Here is a 24,211-nt window from a genome sequence, read left to right as displayed (position 1 = left end):
TTTCTTTTTTTTTTTTTTTCTTTCACAAATGGACAACCTTCAAAATATAACTGGCCCCAGGCTTAAAAAAAACCACATTTCTTACCAAAACTGAAGTCAGAGACAAGAGAAGATTTTGGACAGGGGTGTATGGATGGAGGGATGCCCATGGGGATGTCCCACCTCAGAGGGTTAACCTGCGGGTTAATCTGCACCAGGACAGAGTATTTGGGAGCAATATTTTGTAGTGATGTTAGTGGCCTGGCAAAGGGACATGGCGGAGGCTGGCTGTTACGACACTGAGCACTTCAGCCCTCGGCATGATTTCCATTGGCACCTGCATTGGGAGCCAAGCGGGAGACCTTTGCTCAGCTTGCTATTAACCGTTTAGTTTTAATTAAAGCCATTCACCAGTCAGCTGTCACTGACCAGCTGGGAGACTAAATGGGTGGTCCCTCACCATCATGTTCCACCTATTTTTTGTCATTAATCTGGCCGTTCTGCAGAGGAGGGGAGAAGACGAGGGCAGAAGGGATGCTTAGGAAAAGAGGTGTGAGGTTGTGCTGGAGCTTTTGGGGAGGAAAGGGAGGAAAACCACTACACTGCAGGGTGCACAGGGATGAAGGACTGAGTCAAAAGCCCCCTTTGTCCAGCCTGAACTTGAACCCTCTCCCTTTATATTATTGTGAATGGCCAGTTTTGAGTGCACACACCCAAGAAGGAGGGTGAATGCATCACCCCAATCTACCCCAAGTGCTTTGGTCCCCGTGCCACCAGCTGTCCCACAGGGCTGGGGAGCTCGGGCTGCCCGTGCCGTCCCCATCCACAGCTGCAGGGCTGCAAGCACCGCTCCAACGGTGTCCCCGTGTCACCCCCGCGCTGACATCTGTCCCCTGTGAGTCGGGGAGGATGGCAGCAGGGTGACCAGGCTGGCCCTTATCTCCTTCCTCTGCCTTATCTGTTTCCAGTAGAAATTGAATTGGGAACCAGCACCCTGGGAGTGAGTCGAGGAGCTCGAAATGGAGCAGCTGATGGGGGTGGCTGATAACGGCGTTTCCTGGAGACGGAGCACTTGGGCAAGGACTCCTAGAAACAGCTCGCAGGGACGGCGAAGCTGAAATGGGTGAGATTTTAAAAAAAACCTCTGCAGCGCTGGATTCCTCATCTGCCTGCAAAACAGCCGGCACCGAGATCCTATCTGACACCTCGGAGGTGAAACAAAGCGGCAAGAGACCCCCGAGGACCCGGGATAACCCTGCGAGGCTGGGGAGGGTGGGCGATGCTGGTGGCCAGAGCTGCAGCTGCTGTGAACTGGGGGTGAGCAGGGCAGCTTGTGCACCAGAAACAGGGCAGGAAAGTGGGTCATGGCTGGAGATTAAGACTTGTCCTAAAAACCACCCCGTGGTGTCGGGTAACTGCCCGTGGGGTGAAGGCTGTGGGTGAACTGTGGTGAACAGCCCTTGCAGAAAAGCACAGGCATGGCGCCCCGGCACCAGCCATGCAAACACGGGGGGGTTGCGCCAGGACAGCCCACCGCCGTGCGGCCTCATCCGAGGCATCAGTGGTCCCACGTGCTGGGGTGCAAATTCCCCCCTCCCGTCCCTGGCAAGACCTTGGGCTGATGCGGGGCTGGGGTTTGGACGCACAAGGGTGACATCAGGGGACAGAGGCCACCGGTTGTCCTCTGGATACCCCGGCTCAGCGCCCTGGGTGGAAAGCACGGTGGTGCCCTGCCGTCTGGGCTCCCTTCCAGGCTCGTCATGGGACTCCCAGCAAATCCTCTGGGGCAATCCGATCTGCCGGACGCCGGGCACCTATCCCTCCCTCCGGCACGTCGGGTTTTCCACGGTTTAAGGTGCCAAAGTTCATTGACAGTCCTGGCAGCTCGGGCACACCCACAGCCTGTGCCACCCGTCGTGGGACGACGCAGGTCACCCAGCGAGGAGGAAAGAAAACAAGGTGCAATAGGCATAAAGTCATTTTGCACCCCTGTATAAAACCTTGGGGGGGGGAAATCACCCTTATGGCACATCCTATTTAAACACCAGAGGTTATATCACTGCTGGTAGATGTTAACCGGTTTTATTTCACAGAGCAGTCAGACTTGATGATGAGACTCTGAAGCCTCACGGAGACAAATGACATATGTTTCCCTGTAGTCCTTGAATGGCTATCAAATGTGTCATAGTTAGGAGCCAGCCTGGAGGGACTTTTTCTCCAGTAGCTCCTATTCCAGGAAATGAGTCTGCCCTGTGCATTCCCTAAATTTGTCAGTCATCTAGGAGGCATCTTTGTTAAAATTAGAAGGTCTGGTTTGGTAAAGTTTCTACTAACTCTTGAGTAATTCAGGAGGTGAATTAACCAGGCAGTAAGTCTCTCATCTGTTCTGGGAAGAGATGATCAGGTCGTTGGGAAACACAACTCGCCCAGGAGTGATGCCGTGCCATTTGTCCCTTTGCAGCTCTGCTAGGGGTCCAGTGTGAAACCTTCACAACCGTGTCCTTGTGCTGCTGCTTGCGCCAACTGCCACGGCCCAGAGGGGACAGTTGCCCCCCTGAATGAGGTATACAGCCCGGTACATGCTCTCTGCACCACCCACACACCTTTGTGTGGATGCCAGCAGCTTGCACAACCCACCGGGATGGGGTCAGGGGCATGGAGTGTGGTTCTGGCTACCAGCTCCCTTGGTGTGCGTCCAGGAAAGCAAATTCATTTCCACTGCGGGGTGGTCACATGAAAACTGAGGATTAGAAGTAGTGCCAGGTCTGTATGAGCCCCTTGGCGGTGCTAGAAGGTTGCCTGGAGGCCCAGCTAGTTGGCACAGGACAAAAATATGCTGACAAGCCCTTGAAGCATCCCCAGTGTGGAGCACTGTTGTCCTTCTGCACAGTGTGGTACCCACCAAGACCACTCCAGTTTTCCCCTTCACCTTCCCATCCTGGTCTGGGCTGGGACAGACCCGGAGCAGAGCTAAGAGTGGCACAGGGAAGGCTTGGTCAGCCCTGTGCTACCCCATCCCCAAATACCTTACATGAAATAAATTGACTGTGGCAGTATTTGAGCCGCCCCACCACCATCTCAAACTGGAAATACTGCGAGAAGAGCCTTTCGAAGTAGATGAGGCAGTCAAACTCTAGCAAAATAACAGAAAAAACAAGTTTTTTAAAAAATTCCAGTGCCTTCCCCTCTTGCCTTCCTCCTCATGAACTCTTCTGAACTTGGAAAACCCAAAACAAACCAGGGCTGAGTTCACCCTCAGTTCAAGTCGTAGATAAAGTTCAACCAACTTCTAATTTTATCCTGACGGTTCCCACCAGAAAACAGACTCCTGCGCGGCGCCGTGGGGGTAAGCCAGCCCTGACCCTCTCCTCTCTGCCAGCTCCCCTGAGTGTCCCCAGAACCCCAGTTCCCACCAGTTCCCATGTCCAGGTGGGACAGCAAGCATGAGGCCATGGGGAGCATCTCCTGGAGGTGACCATGGTGCATCACCATCCCCCGTTGTCCCCCCCGCCGTGTCCAGCCAGGGCCACCTTGGGCTGGGCTGGGTCTCCATGTGACGACTGTTGTTGTGCTTGCTCCAGGACTCCTCTGGGGTTTTTGTTCTTCGTTGCTTCCCTTGGGAGCAGTGCTTTGATCCAGCACCACAGGGGCAATTAGGTGAAGTGGAAGAGAGGGTAATCAGGGGAGGAATTGGGAGGCAGGGGGCTGTGCGTGGAGGAGCAGGGGGTTATGAGGCTTCCTGCAACCCCCTCGCAGCATTTCCATGGGTGCTGCTGATGTGCACAGGTGGTGGCAACTGCTGGTGGGATTTTGGGATGCAAATCCAGCACAAAAGCTTTGCAGCAGCAGAAAGCGTTAGAGAAAGCCCCTGTACAAGCTGCTGGGTTTCCAAGTGGAAACTGCAGGAACCACTGGTGGTCACCTGTCCCCAAAAAGGTGGGGACTGGCACAAGGACAACTCATTATCCCCAAGGAGACATTCTCGGCTGTGGAAAGGGAGCTGAGGTGACCAAATGTTGCAGCACGGAGCTGGAGAGGGGAAGGAGCCCTGCCTGCAAACACAGAAAGAGAAAAGGGAATTTTAAGTTTCAGGACAGAGAGCAAATGAGGGGAAAAAAAATTGGGTAGATTAGGCTGAGAACCAGAACCCAAGCAGCAGAGACAGGTTATTTGTGCTCAGCCCTCCTGGGAGAGTGGTGATCCCCCACAGCACTGCTTCTAACTGCTCACAGAGGCAACAGAAATGCGATTTTATATAAAGAACATATACAGGAGGATGTGTCCGTGCAATGATTGTAAAAACCACTTGCCGTGTCCATACGCAACACAACTCCTCTCCCAAATGCTTCGTCACCTTGAGAAAATAAGACCACATTTATCTTCAGTAAATCAGCACAAACCCTTGTTTTCTAACAAATGCGTCACATTTTTGTGTTTTAAAAGAAGAGCGGAGCAGACCTGCGAACTGGGGTTTGATTTCTCACGCGAGTTGTAAAATACACCCCTAGGGATAGAAGTTACCTTAGCTGTAAAACAATCCACGAACTGGATTTCACAACCTTTGTAGTCTTTCTCTCCCCAGAGCAGTATTTTACAGCGTTTGCCCTCAAACTAGTTTTTCATCAAATGACGTGTAATTACCACCAGACAGGTTTTTGGTAACCCATCTCCTGATGCAGTTTTTTTTCCTCCCACCCTCATGCTGTGTTGCTGCTCATTTACCGAATCTGACCCCTTCCAGACTTGTTTTGCAAGGTGAATTTGAGCTCATTTGGAGCTCTAAATGTATAAACATTAAAAAAATAATTAATTTTTTAGATTTATGAGCTTGAAGGGTGCTCCTCTTCCCCTGGCGTGCTGGTGGCATTAACTATTGGGAGATGAGGTGTCAAGTCTCTGCCCATGGGACCAAAGGACGAGGAGAAATACCTGGTGGTTTCTGTAGGGCTGTGCTGGGAGTTTTTGGGAGAGCCAAGTCCCAGCTGTGGTCCCTGATTGCCTGGAACGGTTTGGAGAGGACGTTAGGTGAGGAGGATGGTCCTGCGAGGCTGCTGGAGGGCATGAACCTCCAGGAGGCTGGATGTGTCCCATTGCTATGGGACATTCTGCAAAGCATTAAAACACAAGTGTCCCCTTGGCACCAGCGCTGGGACCTGTCTGGAACACACCGGCCTGTGGTGAGGGAGGTCTGCAGCTCTGGGGCATGGCTGGACAGCACACAGGAGGAATTCTCCCTACCCATGATGGGTCAAACCTACAGCAGAACCACTAGAGTTCAGGAGCTGGTATCAAGGCAGGGAGGAGTAAATGCTGATCGGATTTCTTTTGGGTTTCATTCCAGGGACAAAAAAAAAGTGCCAATGACAGATAATCTGGCTGTGGTTGGCAGACGGGACCTGGGGAACCCCCAGCTCAGCCCAGGCCTGACCACAGCACGTCAGGCTGGTGCTGCTGGTGACTCACCTGTGCTCTGGCTCTGCATGGGGGATTCAGCATCTGATGCTGGGAGCATGGGGCTGTGTGCCAAGAAATCCCAGGCTCCTGCAGAACTCACTATTATTATTTTTAAAAGTAAGAGGGGATCCACTTGTTCCCCATTTCCACACGTAGGACAACAGCCAGAAGGTTCCTCTCTGGTGCATTCATGAAGAAAAAGTTGATGGGATTTGTCTCTTGGACCAGGAAACCTGGGGACCCCATCAGTACCTCTGAGCAACCCCCAAGTAAAACCTAGGCTCCATGCTGCCTGCAGGAGTGTGGAAACGGTGTCCCTAACCATCCATTCGGACTTTGCACAGGTCCTAGATGCCAAGGCCTCTCATGAACTGCCTTCTCCACCTCTCACACACGTGCAGACACTCCTTGCAGCCCAGTTCCTCAGCCAGCTGTACTCGTCACACCTCACCCAGTTGCAAAAGTGCTGATCTTGCCCCAGAACCTGGCTTCTGCTCACAGCTCCATCATCTCTAAGTGCTGTGGGGTCACCAGCAGCACCAAGGGGGTCTGTGCATCTCCCTCCCCACCTTGGCTGCGAGGCCACATGTTCATGTCGTGTATTTGGACGTGTAAGAATGACACGTGTGGGGAGAGACATCAAACACCAGCACACTTCCCCTGGCAGGGCTGGGAGAAGAGGCGTGGAGGCTGAAGCAAGCCCAGGACCACGCAATGCGTGGTGGAGGCGATTGCTCCCATCAGACCTTCACCACCTCCCGGCATCACTTTCTCAAAGTGGAAACTTCTGATGGGGAAGTTCTATGGGAAGTTATTGAAAAGATCTCTGCTAATAAAGTCCAAACACTTTGTTTAAATGTTATTGCTACAGCAACATAACATACATTGAAACGAAACGCTTTGTTTGGTGAAAAACTCAGATGATTTGGGACAGAATGGAATTCTGAAATCCTGACATTTCTCTTGAGAGGGACTCTGCATTTTTTCCCCATTAACTCCGTGGCATGGATATGACTGGTGGGAAATGGTTAGCTGGCTTTGATCTGGCATGGGATGAGGCATCAGTTTAGCATCCAATATACCAAGGTTTTGCCCTTTGCAATGCCGCTAACCCCGCTTGAAGGCTGCAGCCCTGAGGGCAGCGTTGCTTTTGCGTGGGGTGGAGGGAGCCAAACCTCCCTGAGAAGGCTCGGCATCGGTGCCCTGCCCTGGGACCATCCATCCTTAAGAGCCTGCACTCATCTTATCTTGGAGGATAACCAGAGCAACTCTCCAAGAGTGACAGGCAGTGCCTGCATCCCTGGAAATGTTTAAATCATTGAATTATAGCCCAAGAATGGATAGTTTTTGCAGAAATCTGCCTCCAGGAATTCTTTCAGGGAAATCCTGAGGAGTGGGACAGACATAAAACTAGGCTCAGTAGTCACATTTATGTAGCCAAGGAAGTCTCTGGCTTTATAATCAGTGGCCACAACGTGGGATCCAAAAGGAAGAGGCCATATAGTCCTGTAATGGGCATTATTGTTTTAATATCGTTATTCTTCTTGTTGCACCTCAAGCAATAATCATTTAAGCTACAGTTCAACTTGCAAACAAGGCAGCAATGCTGTCACATTGTGAACGTGCTTTGTCACTTAAGATTTACCTTTGCTATCCATTTTGCCACCAGCATGAGCATTTTAAAACTCCGCTTATTATTCAGTATTAGAAGCGGAGCTGCTGGAAAAGGAGAGCATCCTGGTTCTGTGCAGGTTTGCCATGCTTTAGGAAAGCCCAGCAAACGTACTCTGGTTCAGTGTGTCTTTATTTGCTGCCGTCTGGGTTTTTGGCAGGGATGAGGAATTCACAGAAATACTCCTGCTTCTTGAGAACTTCAGATCTGCAGCAATGCCTATCCATCTGCTCATGAAATCTTGTGTTTACTGCAGGTTTTTTCCGCATTTAATACATCTTGGTGGGCTCAGGGACCATCCCCGCTCTTGGCTTGGCTGCTCCCAGACCAACCCTAGTGTTGATAAGCTCCATCCCAAAGCTAGTCGAGATGCTTATAACCTTAATTTGGTGGAACAAGCTGGAGCACACCCTGGAGCTGTGGGGTCTGGCTGTAGGTTGGGGTGGCTAATGGGGATGTTTAGGGATGGATTCATGGACAGGGGTGGCTTTGGAGGAGAGACTTGGGTGGTTTTATCCCTCAGTCATGAGCAGTGATTAGTCTCGCTGCAAAACTCTCACCCAGTTGATGCAGCAACAGAAACTACGGGAAGGACCCAGGAGTAATTAGAAGTAACAAGACAAAACCAGTTCCTACTGGTTCAGCTTTTCAGCAGCAGATGGCACAAACCAGCTTGTTGTTTTTCGTTGTACTATCATCAAAATAACCCAAACAACATCTGGTGACTGCCCGAAGGACTGAACAGGGGGTTTATATATTTCTAGTTTATAGCCCTACGCAAACATCCAGAAATGACCCCATGGTCCACCACAGCGCATTTTGGGGAGGCAATGGTCAGTCTGCCCTCCATCACCAGAGGTTTTATGAGCAGGTTGGACAAACTCCCCCAGGAAGGGTGCTGCTGACGTTGGTCCTACTTTGGGGCTGAAGGATGGATCAGGTGTGATGCCCCATGTCATGAGGAACGCTGCCTGGCAGATCGTGTCACCCACCTTCTGTGTCAACACAGAAAAGATCAGGCCTGGAGACACCGTTGTCCCCTGGGCAGGGGACCAGCCTGGGGGAGCCGCAGCAGAACTGGGCTTCTGGGGGCAAATAAAACACAAGGGGTTACGAGAAAGGAAAGCAAGCATCAGGGATCAACTTGGTTACATTAAGGACAGGGGTCACTCGCCACCACCTGACGTTGGCTATGTCTAATTTACCCCCGTGGGTGATGCTTATGATGGCTGAGACCTCGACGGCAGGCAGAGCAGAAAAAGGTGAGCTCTTTGGCAAATTGAGTTAAACTCATATAAAATGCTTTGCGTGGACTTTAAGGTTAATATCTAGCTTCTAGGAGGTGCAAGAGGAGATGATCCTGAAAGCAAGCAGCACACGTCAGAAAGCATTTAATAAACCCAGGGCTCTTTCCCTTAGCAGAGACGGGGGTCGCATGGAGCACTGGGTGATGTGCGCTGGTTGCAAGTGGCCTGCAACTCATTTTAACATCTCAACTATTTATTAGTGGCCTTACAGCAATGAGCTGAACCCCCAGCCAGCAGCGGGGATCCCTCTGCCATGGCCCCACCTTCTTCCACCTCCTTTTTATATTTATTTTGCAGCTCAGCCGTGTCGCAGTGAGCTCCGAGCACACGCACAGGGCCACGTGCGGCATTTCACAAGAACACTTCTTCAAAAGCAGGAACTGTTTCACCTCCAGTTTTCTGGCTGGAGCCCGATGACACACGGGCACAAACCACTCACCCCCAGCGACCCCTGCGGCTTCCGAGGCCAACGCACACATTTCAATTAGCCAAAAATTAATTGGCTTGGGTTAGAGGAGGCTTCTTAGAAAAACTGCTAGTTTAAAATTGTTTTTTTAAAAGGAGGTTGAATGCTGTTAAAGGCAGAGGTGGTTTGTGAGGCCTCGCTGCTGCTGTGTGCCATAGTACTGGGTGAAACAGATGTGATAAATGTGTGGGGGGGTGTCCTCCAACAGACCCCCCGGTCCGGCCAGGGTAGGACACGAATAGACACGTGCAATTCCCTCGGGACAGAGGCTGGGGAGTGGGTGGCTCTGGAGGCTGAGCCAGGAGAGGGTCCCAATCTTCACCCATGGACCTCTGAGACCTTTGCACCGCTCCCACAGGCTTCATCCTCACCCCGAGGAGTAACGGGGAGAGGGACCAGCCCCAGCGCTGCGCAGGATCCGACCCGGTGCCGGGAGCACGGGCTGAGCCATCTCCATGGGCACAGAGGAGGATCAGGCCCTCTGCTATGCTTCCAACCAGACACTGTCGGGGATTTTATTTTCTCTTCTGTATCTTCCCTTTCTTCCAGCCAAGACAAAATGGAAGATCTCTCCTAGACCAGCACAAGTGACAGCGCATACCCACAAAGAGACGGGGAAATGTCAAGCTTTAAACATTTATTACTCAGATGATGCATTTTATAGCATACAGTGGGTCTGGATGTTCTATAAACAAAGACTGAATTGTCACAAAGAGTTATTAGCTCCCTTGTTTTAACAGTCTCTGAAATGCTGATAACGATGAGTTTGTGTTTTCTCTAGTATGAGTATCTAGTCTTTATTCTCCCCAAAACCTTCTTCCTTTTTTTTTTTAACTTTTTATTTTTTTTTTAAAGCGCTTAGTTTAACAAATATGATTAAATTAAAAATGTCGCTTTTTCAAATGCAAATAAATACATTAAAAAAAAATAATTGCTAGTGTTAACTCCATGTTCTGCAGGACACCCCAGCTCCCTCGTCTATTGACAGTGGACTTCACAACCCTTAGTTTCATTTATCCTGAAAAAATACTGGAAGTATCACCAGGACTGGCTAATAGCTAACACCAAGAAGAGCAAAATTAGTGTAAAGCCATAAAATACCCAGCGGGGGAATAAAAAAAAAAATCATATTTAAGATTTTGAGAGACTTCCAAGTGAGAGGTGTTATAAAAATAAGCATGAAAATAAATCATAAGTTATTCTGACAAGTTTTCCTTCAAAGCCATCAATCATGCCAAGAATAGATACTGATTAATCACCTTCAGGGGAAGAGTGAAACTAAGCAAATTGCTTACTTTTCCCTTTTTATCCCCGTTTTTGTTTCACCTCCATATACATAAGACTTCTCCAAACAGGGGTGAAATCCCTCATGGGGAAGCCGAGCAAGTCACTTTGTGGGTAGCAAAAATCTTCAGTTCGGAAAGAATTTCACCGGAATGAGGTGAATTAGATGCCGGGGAGTCTGGCAGGGAGCAGGCAAACCCGCCCTGCATCTGAAGGGGACTGGTGTGGCGGTGGTGCCAAGCATTCCTCCTTCACAGATGCTTCAGTCACTCACCTTTACACCAGCCCGACGTTTGGCCCCACACGTATTTGGCCCAAGGAGGTTATTTTCACCTTTGCTGATGTAGCTGTATGGGGAAAACATATTACAACCCCATGTGGATACTTTTATTGAGCAGTGAAGACTGAATCTGGCTAATTCAGTGAGACATAGCTGGTGGCTTCACATCTTCAAAAATGCGCATTGTAGAATTACACTCTTTGGCGACCGTTTCTAAAGAAAGCCAAAAAAAAGAGAAGAAAATACTCGATGACATCACTAGGTGCTCTCATCAGGAATCCCCAAAACTTTCCAGCGCTGCTCCTCATCCTGTCCCATCAAATGACCTTGTGGTACCTGTTTTCCAAACATAGTACCATGGTTAATGGTGCCACATGCCTGCTGGCTTCCTACTGACAAATTTCAGAAAAATACCATTGGCAGCATGTAATTTCAGGTAAAAAACAACATTTTTGGTCAACATATTGATTCTTGCGTATCAACGGAGTAACCGACATACCAAAGCGGTTAATGGCTGGATGAACATACGTTAATAGTGGAGACACATGGCAAAGACATTAAAACCCAACACACTTCACATAAAAGTTCTTCAGTGGGAGAAATCCTGGTGCTGGAGGGGAAAGCCATGGGCCAAGCCTGGTCGGGTGGGCTGCAGGATTGCACCCCAACAGGAAAAGTGAATCAACCCTCATGGCTGGTAGGAGTAGGGAAATACTTAAGCAGAAATACTGCCAGGTGGCTCACACTTTGCCTCTGAACGCCTCCTGATGTACTGATGGGTGAAAATTCGGGTTTTTAGAAGCAGAACCTCCAATCCTCTGAGTCTTTCTTATATTTTTTTTTTCTTCTTTCACTACCCCAAATTCTGGGGTAAAGAGAAGGGAGAAGCTGCAGGGGCCGGAGCAGTGGTCTGCATTGCTGCCAGCAGGATCCCTGACACCTCGACCCATCAGGCTGTGTCCCTGTTACGGGACTTTTTTGTTCTTTCAAGACAAAAAATAATCAAGACAAAACTGGTTTTCAGGTCTTCTCCCAGAGGACTGATGCTGTGCCTGGGCGCACTACGATGGGTGTTAAATCTCCTTCTCCTCTGCTTCCCAAGAAATCAGGGAGCAGAAACAGCCAAGAGCAACGGGCACAACCCTGAGCTTTATAATACTGATGGGCTCTGCTGTGTTAATGAAGTTCAGCTGCTCATTAATACTATCAAACTCCACTGCTACTAATATAGCTGACCCAGCGCAAGGCGCTGCCACCATACAAAGTTCCCGAGCTTGAATCCACAACGCAAAAATTAATTTTTCCCGACAAGTCCAGCACATCCAGCAATAATTTTGCTGCTTTCTGGGTACACAGGAAAATTGAAGGTCCTGTTTCCAGCTCGCTTCTCTTGCTGCATGTGTGGATTAGAAACCACATTAGCAGACAACCAGACGAAAAGCCAAATAATTTTGAACTGCAACATCAGGACTCTCATCTCCTGCAGTGCACTTTCTGCTGAAAACTTCTGCCCTTTGTATTTTGCAGCGAAATCTTCCTCCCCATCGCGGACAGACCAACACATTCATAAGGCACCCAAGAACATCCTGCACACCCAAAGAGGCTGGGGTGAGATCTCTCTTTACAAGCCACCAGAAATTAATTGTTTTTCTTGGAAAAATGGGTTTGAGCTGCTGACTTCAGACCCAGCCTGCATGGGTCTGGGGTCCATGTGCACCAGTGCTGCACTGTAAATTTTCTTTTTATCACCAGGAAAGTAAAAGGACCAAGGGGAAGAAAACAGGACAGGCTGCCAGCATCGTGCCTTCCTCAGCTCCTCTTCCACTGCGCAGACAGGATGGGGCACTCGCACCTCCATTAGGCTTCACCGAAATAAGCACCAGAAGTGGTTTAGTAGGTAAAAGCATCGCTAGACAAGCAAATAAGGAGAGCATCAGGTCCCGTTCATGAGTCGGGAGTGATGCAATGGCGTGGCACATCCCTCTGTACCAGCCTTCTCATCCTCTGGGCATTTTCTCACCCAGGTGGCATTTCACCATCACCCCCAGCAGCTGCCCTCTCCTTCGGGATGCTTCAGCACGGAGCAACCCAGGGAATCGCTGAGCAAACTCTCCCCCTCTGAACCTGTCACCCATCTGTGGAGGACACGGTGCCTCTTACACTGACTGCGGGACAGAGCCGCTCGTGTACACCGCACACCTAGAAACACTGTATAGCAAATGCAGCTAGTTAGAAGCCAGGCTCAAAACCTCTATTTTTGGCTTTTTCTATGTCTTCCTTTTCTTTTTTCCTCCTTTTTGCCTTACACTGCTTGACTTCTCTTTACCAGTCTCCAAATAACATCAAACCTGCATTTCTCCCTTGCCCTGTACATTATTAGGCCTGACTATAACAGGCCTGGATTTAAATGTATAATTACAACCATGACAGTAATTACAATAAAGCACTCCTTCAATGGAAACAAAAAAAAATTATTACAAAAGAAAAAAAAAGGGTTATAGTGGCTGAGGGATAACGGCGACTTAAACAGCAAAAGCTGCAGAATCCCCTGTTCTTTAGAGCTTACAGCTCAGAGAACGTTTCTCAAGCCATTGAGAAGGTTACTGGCAAGACGACGGTGGCTATGCTACTTCTGCAGTGGCTTTTAGACTCCTTTAAAATACTCCTTCTGCTTCAGCATCTCACGTAAACCATTAGTCAGCTCGCGGGAGGGCGTTGCTCTCCCCATCTCCGAGCTGCTCGCAATTGTCCGTTCAACGATACAATAAGAAGAAAATACAAACGCTTGAGAAAAAGAAAACCCAGTGCAAATAAGAAAGTCATCCCGCTCTCCGATCCGCTTTCAAAGGGGTGGCGAGTAGGGGGACACACACAGACAGTCAAAGACAAGAGGAGAGGGGGGTGGAAAATCCTAACACAAGCCCCGCTCGACAAAAGCCATCAATTATGAGCGTCTGGTGTAGTGTGTGTCTGGCTTTGTCCTCCCGAGACATCTGCTGCCTGCTGTCTCCTGCCAGTTGGCCAGGGCAAGGCAGGAGGATGGCGTGAAAACAATACTAGCCCCCACTTGGATTCGTGTGTTTTTGTTTTTTTGGGTTTTGTTTTTTGGTGGTTTTTTTTTTTTCCAAATACTCTGTCTTCTTTCGAAAGCCAAACAATAACCCGGCGGGATGCGTTGCTTTGCTGCTGCTTGAGCAATGAGTTCAGAAAAAGAAACCCCTAAAACAAAACCACGGCGGGGAAGAGGGGTGGCACTTGGCGACGCAGCTGAAAAACAAACATGCTTCTCCCTCCCCACCCCACAAACGTATTCTCGAGCATGCTGGGGTTTGGTCTGCTGGGGGATTTAATTCGGAAAAGCTCCTGCTGGATCCCGTCAAGGTGCGTGTCTTCTTCTCGTCCCTTCCCACCCCACCTTGCCCTGCCCCTCAAGCCGTCAGTTTTTGGATGGTCTTGTTGTAGTACTGCGTGATGGTGGGCGTCAGGGGGTTCCAGTTGTTGGCGTGCAGCTCGATGACCTCCAGCAGGAGGGACCGCGTCAGCATGGACTCAGAGGGACACAGCATCTTGTCGCGGGCGATCGCCAACAGCTCCGTCATCATCTCGGGCAGCTGCTCCTCCAGCAGCCGGCCGGTGCTCTGCAGCTGTCGGAGAGAAGAAGAGGTCAACCATGGCATGCTGATCCTTACAGGTCCCTTCCAACTTGAATTATGCAATGATTCTATCGTTCTATGATATTAAAACACCCTGCCGGCTTTAGCAGACGCCCATCATCCACCCAATCCTCCCCTGCTCAGGCAAAGTTAAAGGCGTCGTGGCTTTTGAAAACCAAAACCACCCGGCAGCAGGCTCAAAGAGCTGAACACGAAGGGCAAGGTTTTCAAAAGCATTCGTGCCGGGCTGCTGCAGGAGCGAATGGTTCAGCTCCCACTGAACTTCAAAGGCGGCAACGCTGGATTACTTTGGGGAGGGGAAAAAAAAAAAAAAAAATCCCACCTAAAAATCATGCTATTGTCAAAACAAATTGCAGGCTGTGATGTGGTATTCCTGCCTTCTACCTGGTCCCTCATTTACTCGCTGATTCACAGCTGTCAGTGACTCCCAGTCATTAATCGGAATAAGTAGAGCCCTCCTGTATGCATAACAAATCCTGCCCTACCGAGATCTGCATTTATACCCATTGTGCTGCTTTTCTGAGGACGAACAAGGGTTTTTTACAACAACTACTCCTTGGACAGACTCCACGGAGCAGCATAAGCCCTGTGTGGTCCCACAGAGGAGATGGTCCAAGCTTGGAGTGGGCAGCAATGACTCCAGCATGACGGAAGGCAGGCTTGTGGGACCTGAATGCAGAGCTCCCCAAACTCCTAACCTTAAAAATTCAAACTCCCCTCCTCAATTGCCTGTCACCTTGCTGAATTTCAACCATTCGAGCTGCAATTTCAACCACTCTCTGCAAGGAAAGCATCCATCCCCACAGGCCAATCGCTTCCCAAAGCAAAACTAATGAAACTGCTACATTTGTACCAGAGTTTCTTTGCAAAACTGCTGCTGAGCACAGCAAACCTCTCTATGTGAACCACAGGGCAGCTTTTGCTCCAATACAGATGTTTTTGTGCTTAAAAAATAAATGCAGGGTGAGATTTGAAGGAACCAGGATGATATGATTTTGTGATGGGACCCCAGCTACCAAACATTTTGCATCCATTTACATGCATCACAAGTCCAGTGATAGACTCTCAAAGGCCATCTCTTATCTCATGGTGGTATCTTTTATTTACTCCGCTCTGTGAGACCCCCCTGCAGGGCTGGGTGCAGCTCTGGGGCACCAACAGCAGAAGGACATGGACCTGCCTGAGCGGGGCCAGAGGAGGCCACGGAGATGCTGGGGGGGCTGGAGCCCCCCCTGTGAGGACAGGCTGGGAGAGTTGGGGGGTTCGGCTGGAGAAGAGAAGGCTCCGGGGAGACCTTAGAGCGGCCTCCCAGGGCTGAAAGGGGCTGCGGAAAGATGGGGAGGGACTCTGGATCAGGGGGGAGGGATAGGATAAGGGGGAACGGTTTTAAATTGAAAGAGGAGAGATTTAGATGAGCCCTAAGGAAGAAATTCTTCCCTGTGAGTGTGGTGAGGCCCTGGCAGAGGTTGCCCAGAGAGGTGGTGGATGCCCCATCCCTGGAAACATTCCAGGCCAAGTTGGACGGGGCTCTGAGCAACCTGACCTAGTGAAGATGTCCCTGCCCATGGCAGGGGTTGGACTAGATGGCCTTTAGAGGTCCCTTCCAGCCCAAACCAGTCTGTGATTCTGTGATTTTATAATGCAAAGAGGCACCATGGCAGTTTGGGTTGGGAAACGTATAACAGCTGCTCAATCCGTGCGTAGCCAAGGACAGAAGGGGCAAAGCAATGAGGACCGGGGCGGGTGGTGCAGGTGTGTCCCTACCTCCATGGAGCAGCAAAGCACAGCGTCTTCCTTCACATCCTGAGATTGCAACAACTGCAAAAGAGATAAGAGAGAGGCGCTGAGAAATGCATGACCTCCTCCTCCCTTATGACCTTCCTTCCATCTCTTCGTCCAGCTTGGCTTTTGCAACTTCCAGGAGGAAAGGACAGAAAATCAGGAAGAGGGGAGGAAGGAGATTATCAACACAAAAATTAAGATAAACAGGGACAAAATGCAGGGCAAAGGGTATCACCAGTATATCCACTACTGAGAGCAAGCAAGTGGTACAGAATATAGAGAATCTAGATTAACAACTTTCAAAACAAATCTTATTTAGGTTACACTGCTTTTTTTTTAATCCTACTGTAGGCAATAAGAACACGCACTTGTTTCACATACACAGCGACTAAACACAACCATCAGATGACAGCATTTGAGCAGCACAGCCCTGGGAGAGGCTTTCTGGAAGGGAAGGGCTCTGCCCGAGAGCCAGCCACCCTCCGCTGAACCTCTCCGTCCCCGTGGGGGCACTTGTAACAGCCACAAAATTGCCTGATGGGAAAGTGCTACATCCAATGCACCGTAATTAATAGGGCTCCTTCTAGACTGATGACAGAGTGGTGCAAGTGCAACAGGTTGCAGTGAAACCCACGGGTGCACCAACTCCAACCCTGCTCTGCTCTCCATCAACTCTGCATTACAAACACGACCTTGTGAGCACAAGCAGCTTTCAAGAGAGACCCAAAATGTGGCTGTGCGTGGCACGGGATGGTGAAGGAAGGTGCTTGCTCCTCTTGGTTCAGACTCAGGGCGTGCACTAAGGGTCCACGGCTCTACCTGGCAATAGCAAAGTGTAGGAGCTCAGCAAGTCTCACCCCACAAACTCTGAAACCGTGAGCAAGGACTCTCAAAACAGGATCAGAAATACACATTTCAATTTGTTTTCATCTTCATGACTTTGTCACGCACACAGTGATGCTGTTCCAAGTATTTTGCTAAAACCACAAGAAAAAGCACAGTCGTTCTAGTTGTTTTTTAAGTAGATAAAATAACGAGATTCTCCCTCAGCCAACAAAGTGAGACAGAGCATTATGAAAAACACTGTACCATGAGGTGGCTGATGAAGTTACAAGTGCTGGCAACACCTGAAGTACAGCCACTTCCACTCCATCATCTTGGGTTGAACAAGCCCTGCTGGCCCTGAGCTAATGCCTGTGTGCAGCCAGGAGCTGAGTGCATGAAGTAAATGCTGAGAAAAAAGAGAAAAATTGGGAAAACTGACTTCATTAGTATCTGAAATTCATCAGGGAAAGGCAAACTTTGGAAAAGTGGTTGGACTAATTAAAACTGCCCATATAAAAATTGCTCAGTGTAACTAAACGTCCTCCAAAGTCACATCTTTTAGTTAAAATCACAGTTCTGATTCTCAGCCTTACCGTCTCTCCTTCCCACTCTCATTTTTTCGTGTTTCCTTCCCTTTACAAATAAACACCTATTTGTTTACCAGCTCCACAACTGCTGGAAAATAGCTAGGAAAAAAAAGAGGTAATTCAAGGAATTCTAATTGCTCTGAAAGTTTTTTCTTCACTCCCTTCTGTTTTCAGCAGACAGCAGTTTGTTTGCTTTGAAGGCAATGTTTACAGCATCTCAATGAGCATGTAGTCCATCGGATTTTTATCTTGCATTACGCAAAGGTTCAGCCAGAGTTTTGATGACAAGCAACAGTTCTCCCCCCACCAGTTTATCTTCCTGCTGAGTTGTTTGGAAAATGTTAGTTAAGCCCAAGCCCCATGATCTGAGATAAGTTCTCAATAACAGTTCACAGATTCTTTGCAAAAAAACCATGAGATTATTTGAAACCAACAACATCAAGGAAAAAAAAAAATCAGTTAGGGACAAACATAGACAGGCAGCAGTCCAGAAATTCAGTCCTGGGGTATATAACTTGTGAGCATGGCATGAAGCAGGGCTGCAAATTAAATATATATTCACCTTCCCTTTTTTTGTTGTTCTTTAGTAAGAACATAGCATGAAAATTAAAGCAAGAAAAGTGGAGATAGGCTTCATTAGGAAGAACCTATGGTGGTGACCTGACTCCAGCCCTTCCTCTGTCGTGGTCTCCTCAATGATCCTGCTCTCTGCCAGTGCCCCAGCTTCCCTCCTGCAGAGCTGGGACATACTTACCCACCTCAAAAGAGGGTTGTGAGGATGAATATGTCACTGTCAAGTGCTTGGAGATTTGGTTAATTCTTATCTACTTATGATGAAACAGAATCTATATCCTGCCCTCAGACTTGGGCAGGCATCCTCTACCTTCACGCTGCCCTCCCGGACCTCATCTGATGTGACTTGTCTGAACAAGGAGAATGCACGTGTTCCGTCTTGGTCATCAGGTCACCATGTGCTCCCCATCCTCCATCCAGGCACCACATACTCCACTGTTCCATCGAGGCACCATGTGCTCCACCTCGGTCATCCAAGCTCCACACTGAGGCACCAAGAGATACCAGTTCCAAGGGCCTGTGATATGTGGGTTGAGGAGCCCCAAGACCTGCCTGTCAAACCCAGGCATGGCCACGAGAAGCAGAGCAGGGCCCAACAAGCAGATCTGCTGGTGGTCTGGGAATCAGAGTTCAAGTCCATGGCCACAGATGGCTGTCACCAGTTCAGCAGTCCAAAGTCAGGAGGATAAAAAAGATGTCACTGTTTCTCTGCATGCTCCTGATCATAACTGTGTTTCTAGCATGCTGGACAGGGGCTCTGGAGCTTCCCTGGGGTGCAGGCACCAGGTATCTGCTCTGACCCCTCCATGCTGGGACAGGAGATGATCAAGGAGCCCGTTTGCTGTCCCTAGCCTGGCCTGAGCACTAAACTGGTGCTGAAGACAGACAGCAAGGGTTGAACTACAAGAACTGTGCTGCCTGGGGCCCTGCCATCCATGTCCTCACCCACCGACGAGATCTTGCACGTATTTCTCAAAGGGTGCTTCAACCCCACCCACGGCTGCCCCAGGTGAGCACCAGGCACCCCAAAGCACCCGGGCGGTTGCTTCAGCAAGAGCACAGCGTTTCCCAAATGTCTCTGATCCCCGTGTCAGCCTGATGGCACTGCAAGAAAAAACATTGCAAACGCCTCGAGACCTCCAGGGAAATCACAACCCTGAAGTACCGGCACTTGCGTGACCGTAAACCTGAACCCAACCAACTGCCTTCATCGTTTGCAATCTAATTCATATTTACTTAAAATATTTTAACGTAAACATGCAATACCCATTAAATTAGCACTCCTACACTGGAATTATTATTTATTTAACTATTTATAACTGCTCCTCCCTGCTGTGTGTATCTGCCCAAATCCCACCATGGGCACCAGCCCATCCCTCTCCACCAGGTTCCCACATGGTTCAAACCAGCTGATGAATGTGGATGAGGGAGTTGAAAAAAGGTGTGTGGGGCAGACAACAGGGCAGGTGAGCTGAGACTCACACACTTCTCGGTTTAACCTGTAATCATCCCCTGGGGGCTGGGGCTGTCTGCGAGAAAAACTTCCCTTTGCTCTCCAGCCGGTTTCCCCCGTATCGGGCGAAGCTGGGCAATGAAAGCAGCAGTTCCTGCTGGAAAGCAGACAAAGAGTCTGCTTGATTTCCTAAGAGAGGAGGCTGCATGCCAGAATCTGCCCAACCAGTCATATAATACCCAACCTCGGTTGCAAAAGGCTTCTCACTTTTTTTTTCTGGTGCTGGACTAGCAGCCTTGCAGACTGGTGGAAGATACTGGGCTCCTCCTTGTCCAAATTTCTGTGTCCTGTTGAGACATGGAGCACTGGATAGTGTGCCCAAGTGGGATCTGGGTGCTAAACATTTTCATAAGCAACCCAAAATAAAGTGTAGAATCTGTTCCTGGAAGTGCTGCATGTGGTGGGAGACATGCAGTGCCTTGCAGGGTGGCTCTTGAATGTGGCTAGTTTCCATGGCATGCTACTGGGACCAGTCTCCCCTGGCCTCCGTGGCCCCAAAACACCTTCCTTACATCTTTGCAGAGGTAAGCATCACAAACCCCATGGGGTGGACATGCAATGGCAGTTGAGGGGGCAAAGAAGCCCCAAAACCTCATCACAGAGAGAAACAACTTGGTCCCCCTGAACAGTGATGGATGCACATGCATGTGGTGCAGACCACCAGGAGCAAGCCAGAGAGCTAAGCTGATGGGATTCACATACCCACAAATATTTGGGTTTATTACCTGCTTTCTGAGGTCATCGGGGCTGCTGAGAAGCTAAAGTGCTTACTTGGTATTCTCAGGAGTGCCCATGCCATGAGCAGGACTGGAGAACCTGTCCCATCATCCCTTATCACCCAACCACGCAGGTTTAATTGTGTTCTTCAGTGATTCTCCCCAGCAGATGGACTGGGAGCAGCCCAATTCATACATTACCCTTTCTAGCTGCAATGGTATTTCTCCTGCAAGGCATGGTACTAATTATTGTGTATGATATCGCTTGCAAAATGACATATAAGCAACGCTTGCCACAAACTGCCTCTCAGCATGCAGTGTTTCCTGATGCTTTGGTGGTGACTCCAGTGTCAATGCACAGAAAGCTTGACAATATCCCCCCAGAGCCATGGAGAGGTTGGGATTTCTTTGAGACCCAGCAAAAGCTGGACTGACCACAGCCCATGTGCTGCTTGCCTCGGCTCCCCGACGGGCGTCTCAGGTTCATCCACCCAGATGGCAACATGCATGGACATCTAGACAGCCTCGGGCGTGAAGCTCCAGCCTCGCGATCGCTCTGCGGTCCCTGCCCACAGGTATGCTTTTCATCTAACACGTAGGTCACGAGGAGGCGCCTGCCGGTGCTCCCCCTGGGGAGTGTGGACCGTGACCGCAGAGCAACCAACGTGTTGCTAACGCATCATCAAGGTGTAGTAACCAGCTCACTGGTGTAAAATGAGGCAGCAGGCGGAAATGGAGACATATTTCAGTTAGGAAGAAGGAAAAAAACCAGCTACTTGTGCCACTTGGAGATTAAGCAGAATGAACATGCTGTACTGGAAAAAAGTGCAGGAGAGATGGTGCTGCGCAGCCCTGTTTTTAACCAGAGGAGCCTTTGGGAAGAGCCATGGTGGACTTCGTCCTCAACAAGATGGATCACTTCCAGCTTTGTGGTCAGGATCATCATGGACAGCCCCTTATAAGGGGGCTTGTAAGAAAGATGGGGACAGACTTTTTTCTTAAGACCTGCGCCCAGAGGACAAGGGTAACGGTTTTGAACTAAAAAGGGGAGATTCAGACTAGATAGAAGGAAGAAATTGTTTATGGTGAGGGTCATGACACACTGGCAGAGGTTGCCCAGAGAGGTGGTGGATGCCCCATCCCTGGAAACATTCCAGGCCAGGTTGGACGGGGCTCTGAGCAACCTGACCTAGTGAAGATGTCCCTGCCCATGGCAGGGGTTGGACTAGATGGCCTTTAGAGGTCCCTTCCAACCAAACTAGTCTGTGATTCTATGGTTCTATGATCATCCTCTACAACCGGGAGCCCTGTTGAGGTGCAGGGTGTGCTGTCCTGCTGACACAGCTCTGCACTCTTGGTGACCTCATGGGCCACAGTTGGGGAATTTCTGCCCCAAAAGCCTCCTGGAAGCCCTGTGGTCTGCTAGATGGGTCTTCCTGGGAGGACAAGCCAGTTCTGCTGCACTTCACAGGCTCTCCGCAGAAAGACATCGATAGCAATTTTCTGCTTTTCCAGAGGCCCCTTATCAACCTACTGTTGAAAGTCTTTAAGGAGGATGCCTGAGATAAGATCTATGGACTGCTTGGCTGCTCTGCATGGGGAGAGTCACACACTTCAATGAGCTACAAGCAATTGCTACAGCTCCACTTCTCTGAATGTCACAAGGCACGGGGTCGTGCAAAGAGCCAAGACTGGGGAAAATTCGAAGTACAAACGAGGGTGTGGGGGATGGTAATTACAAAACACTTGACCAGCAAGGCCAGTTTCAGGATTCCTAGAATCTGCTCCCATGAGAAGTACCAGCTACTCAACCCAGGAAATTAGAAGGTCAAGTGGGCTGATCCTGCACCCACGAACAAGCTGTACCAGTGCCACCTTCTCTAAAGGGGTACCTAGTCCCTCTCTGGGCATACCCTGGGAGCTAGGAAAGTCATGTGAGACCTTTCTGTAAAGAAGAAACAAGTGAGCACTTGGAAACAGAAGCCCTTTTGAAGTCCACAGGCATAAGTGGCATCTTCTCTGCTCGCCCATTTGATGCAGAGTTTGCCCAAACATGAAGTTTTGGGGAAAGCCTTTCCTTTATGGAGCTGCCTGTGCTGGTCTCTTCAGGAGGCACAGGCTCTGCCACGCTCCAAAATGTTATTTGTTGGGCTGTGAAAACCCGGCTGAGCTGGGAGAGGATTGGGTGGCATCCACTAGCAATGGTGCTTCTCTCCACAGGGCCTTATGCTCACATCTCTCTGGGGATCTGGTGAAGTCTTCAAGCCCACTGAAGATGCCACCAGCCAATGCATCTCATTGACAGGTCCCTCTTCCCAGTTCCCTGACCAGGGTGGCCTGGTCTCAGCCTGGGTGAGAACATGCTGACAGCAACTCAGGCTGCTCCATTATGAAAAGGCCACCAGTGTGGGTCACCGCTGGTCCCACAATCAACTGCCCAGAGGAGGAGGCACAGGGCGGGAAGGAGCTCTGGGCTGGAGCTGCTCATGCTGGCATGTCAGCATCAAGAGTTGTGTCTGTAGCAGGCACTTTCCCTAATGAATTTTGGACATCTTGAAGGAGTTTCGTTTGGTGGCACCCTACTCTTTTTATAGTGATGTACTGCTCTCATCTGATGAGACTTCTGTTCTCCTGTTACCTAACCAGGACTCCCTGGGAGGATGCTTAGAAAAGATTAGTTTGTTTATTGCATCAAGTAAGCCAAAATGTTGGTTATCCTCCTTGTCAGGCTCCTGAGGAGCTCAGAGATACTTAACAGCAAATTGAATTAAGGCCAGAGGAAGAAAACCCTGTACCCAGTCGTGGGAAACTCCTCCTACTCCTTTCTACTGTAGACAGGGGAAGCCATGAAACATGAGTCTCTCCCCGGATCTGGACCAGCAGAAGGGATTCCTGCAAAGATGGAAACCATTAAGAGGCAATTACTGGACACAATGATGAAGAAAATCTGGTCACTCATCAACCCAGACACTGCAGGCCAACAGTAGCCTGGTGGTTACACATCCCCTGACTGGAGGTGGACCTTCAGGACCCGAAGGTGGGTGAGACAGACAGGCAGAGCCACCCAGTCTGCACACACAGGGAGACCGAGCCACTCAGACGGCCGGCTTCATCCTGCCCAGTCGAAGACATAATAACCCTGGGAGAGGAGGATGTGATCTCATCCCAAGGGTCCTGGGGAAACACAAAACATGGAAAGAAACAGTGGCGAGACCATCATGCTTGATTGCAATGGGCTCCACCCTGGCTCGCCGGACGCTCTCCGCTTTCCTGGCTCTGCGGAGGGAGAGAGCGCATGGCGGCAGACGCAAATAGTTGTGTTTACATCCCATTGAAAGGATTTTTGGGAACTAACAATGCCTGGTATAGAGGGTGAAGGAGAAAAACAAAGCCATGCGAGGAGGAGGGACCATCCTGTGAGATGGTATCTAGTTTCATTTCTTTATCTGTCCTAATTGCTTCCTCTGCCTTCTCCATCGGTCCCAGAGAAACAAGGGTGGCATTTCCCCATCCCTATTCAAAATACGCCATTACAGTTTTAATACTGGGACTAAACGAGTCCTGTAGCTTTCCAAGAATATATGCTCCTGCACATAAAATACTCATTGGACCAGCTGGACTCAAAGGCACTGCGCAGCCCTCCTTGTTTTAGTCTGTCCTCATCCGCTCCTGAATAATGCCCACTCTCCTTCACCTTAACTCTGCCCTTTGACTGAAGCAATGCTGATTAAAGGGAATTCTCTTTTCTCCATACAAGCTGCATTCACATGAGGGTTTTTACCAGAGCAGCTACAGTGGGGACATCTGGGTGTGCAGGGGCTTTTTGCATGGCTATTTATTTATTGCACAGCAGGCGTGGAGACATGGGGACATCCATCCCTGCCGGGAGCGTGATCCTACAGGCAGACACACTTTGCAGACCCCTGCTTCCGCATGCTACCTCCTGCCACGGCTCACCCCACACATCAGTGTACCCTGCTAGCTCCAAATCCCAGACTTTTCTCCCAGCTCTTCTAGGTCTTCAATCTTCCTCTTCTGGATTCCCATGACATTTCCCCACTTGTTCACCCCATTTCTCCTTCCTTCCCATATCCCTGAC

General features: G+C 49.7%; 1 protein-coding gene across 4 annotated transcripts in view; it reads right to left on the bottom strand.

Annotated features, from left to right (window-relative positions):
- Positions 1-9,500: 9,500 nt before the first annotated feature.
- The window catches only part of CTIF (cap binding complex dependent translation initiation factor), a 119,035-nt gene continuing 104,324 nt past the window's right edge, over positions 9,501-24,211 (bottom strand). For all 4 annotated transcript variants that reach the window (XM_026865567.1, XM_026865568.1, XM_026865569.1 and 1 more), the window contains 2 exons: positions 15,881-15,934; positions 9,501-14,086 (listed from right to left, as the gene is read on the bottom strand). In XM_026865567.1, coding sequence (XP_026721368.1) covers positions 13,871-14,086; positions 15,881-15,934 — 270 coding nt within the window. In that variant the 3' untranslated portion in view covers positions 9,501-13,870. The remainder of the gene's footprint in view (positions 14,087-15,880; positions 15,935-24,211) is intronic.

Source organism: Athene cunicularia (assembly GCF_003259725.1).
Source record: "Athene cunicularia isolate RWA chromosome Z unlocalized genomic scaffold, athCun1 chrZ_part1, whole genome shotgun sequence".
Taxonomy (NCBI): Eukaryota; Metazoa; Chordata; class Aves; order Strigiformes; family Strigidae; genus Athene; species Athene cunicularia.
The sequence above is the reverse complement of the archived record's forward strand: the minus strand, read 5'-3'. Positions and strand labels throughout refer to the sequence as shown.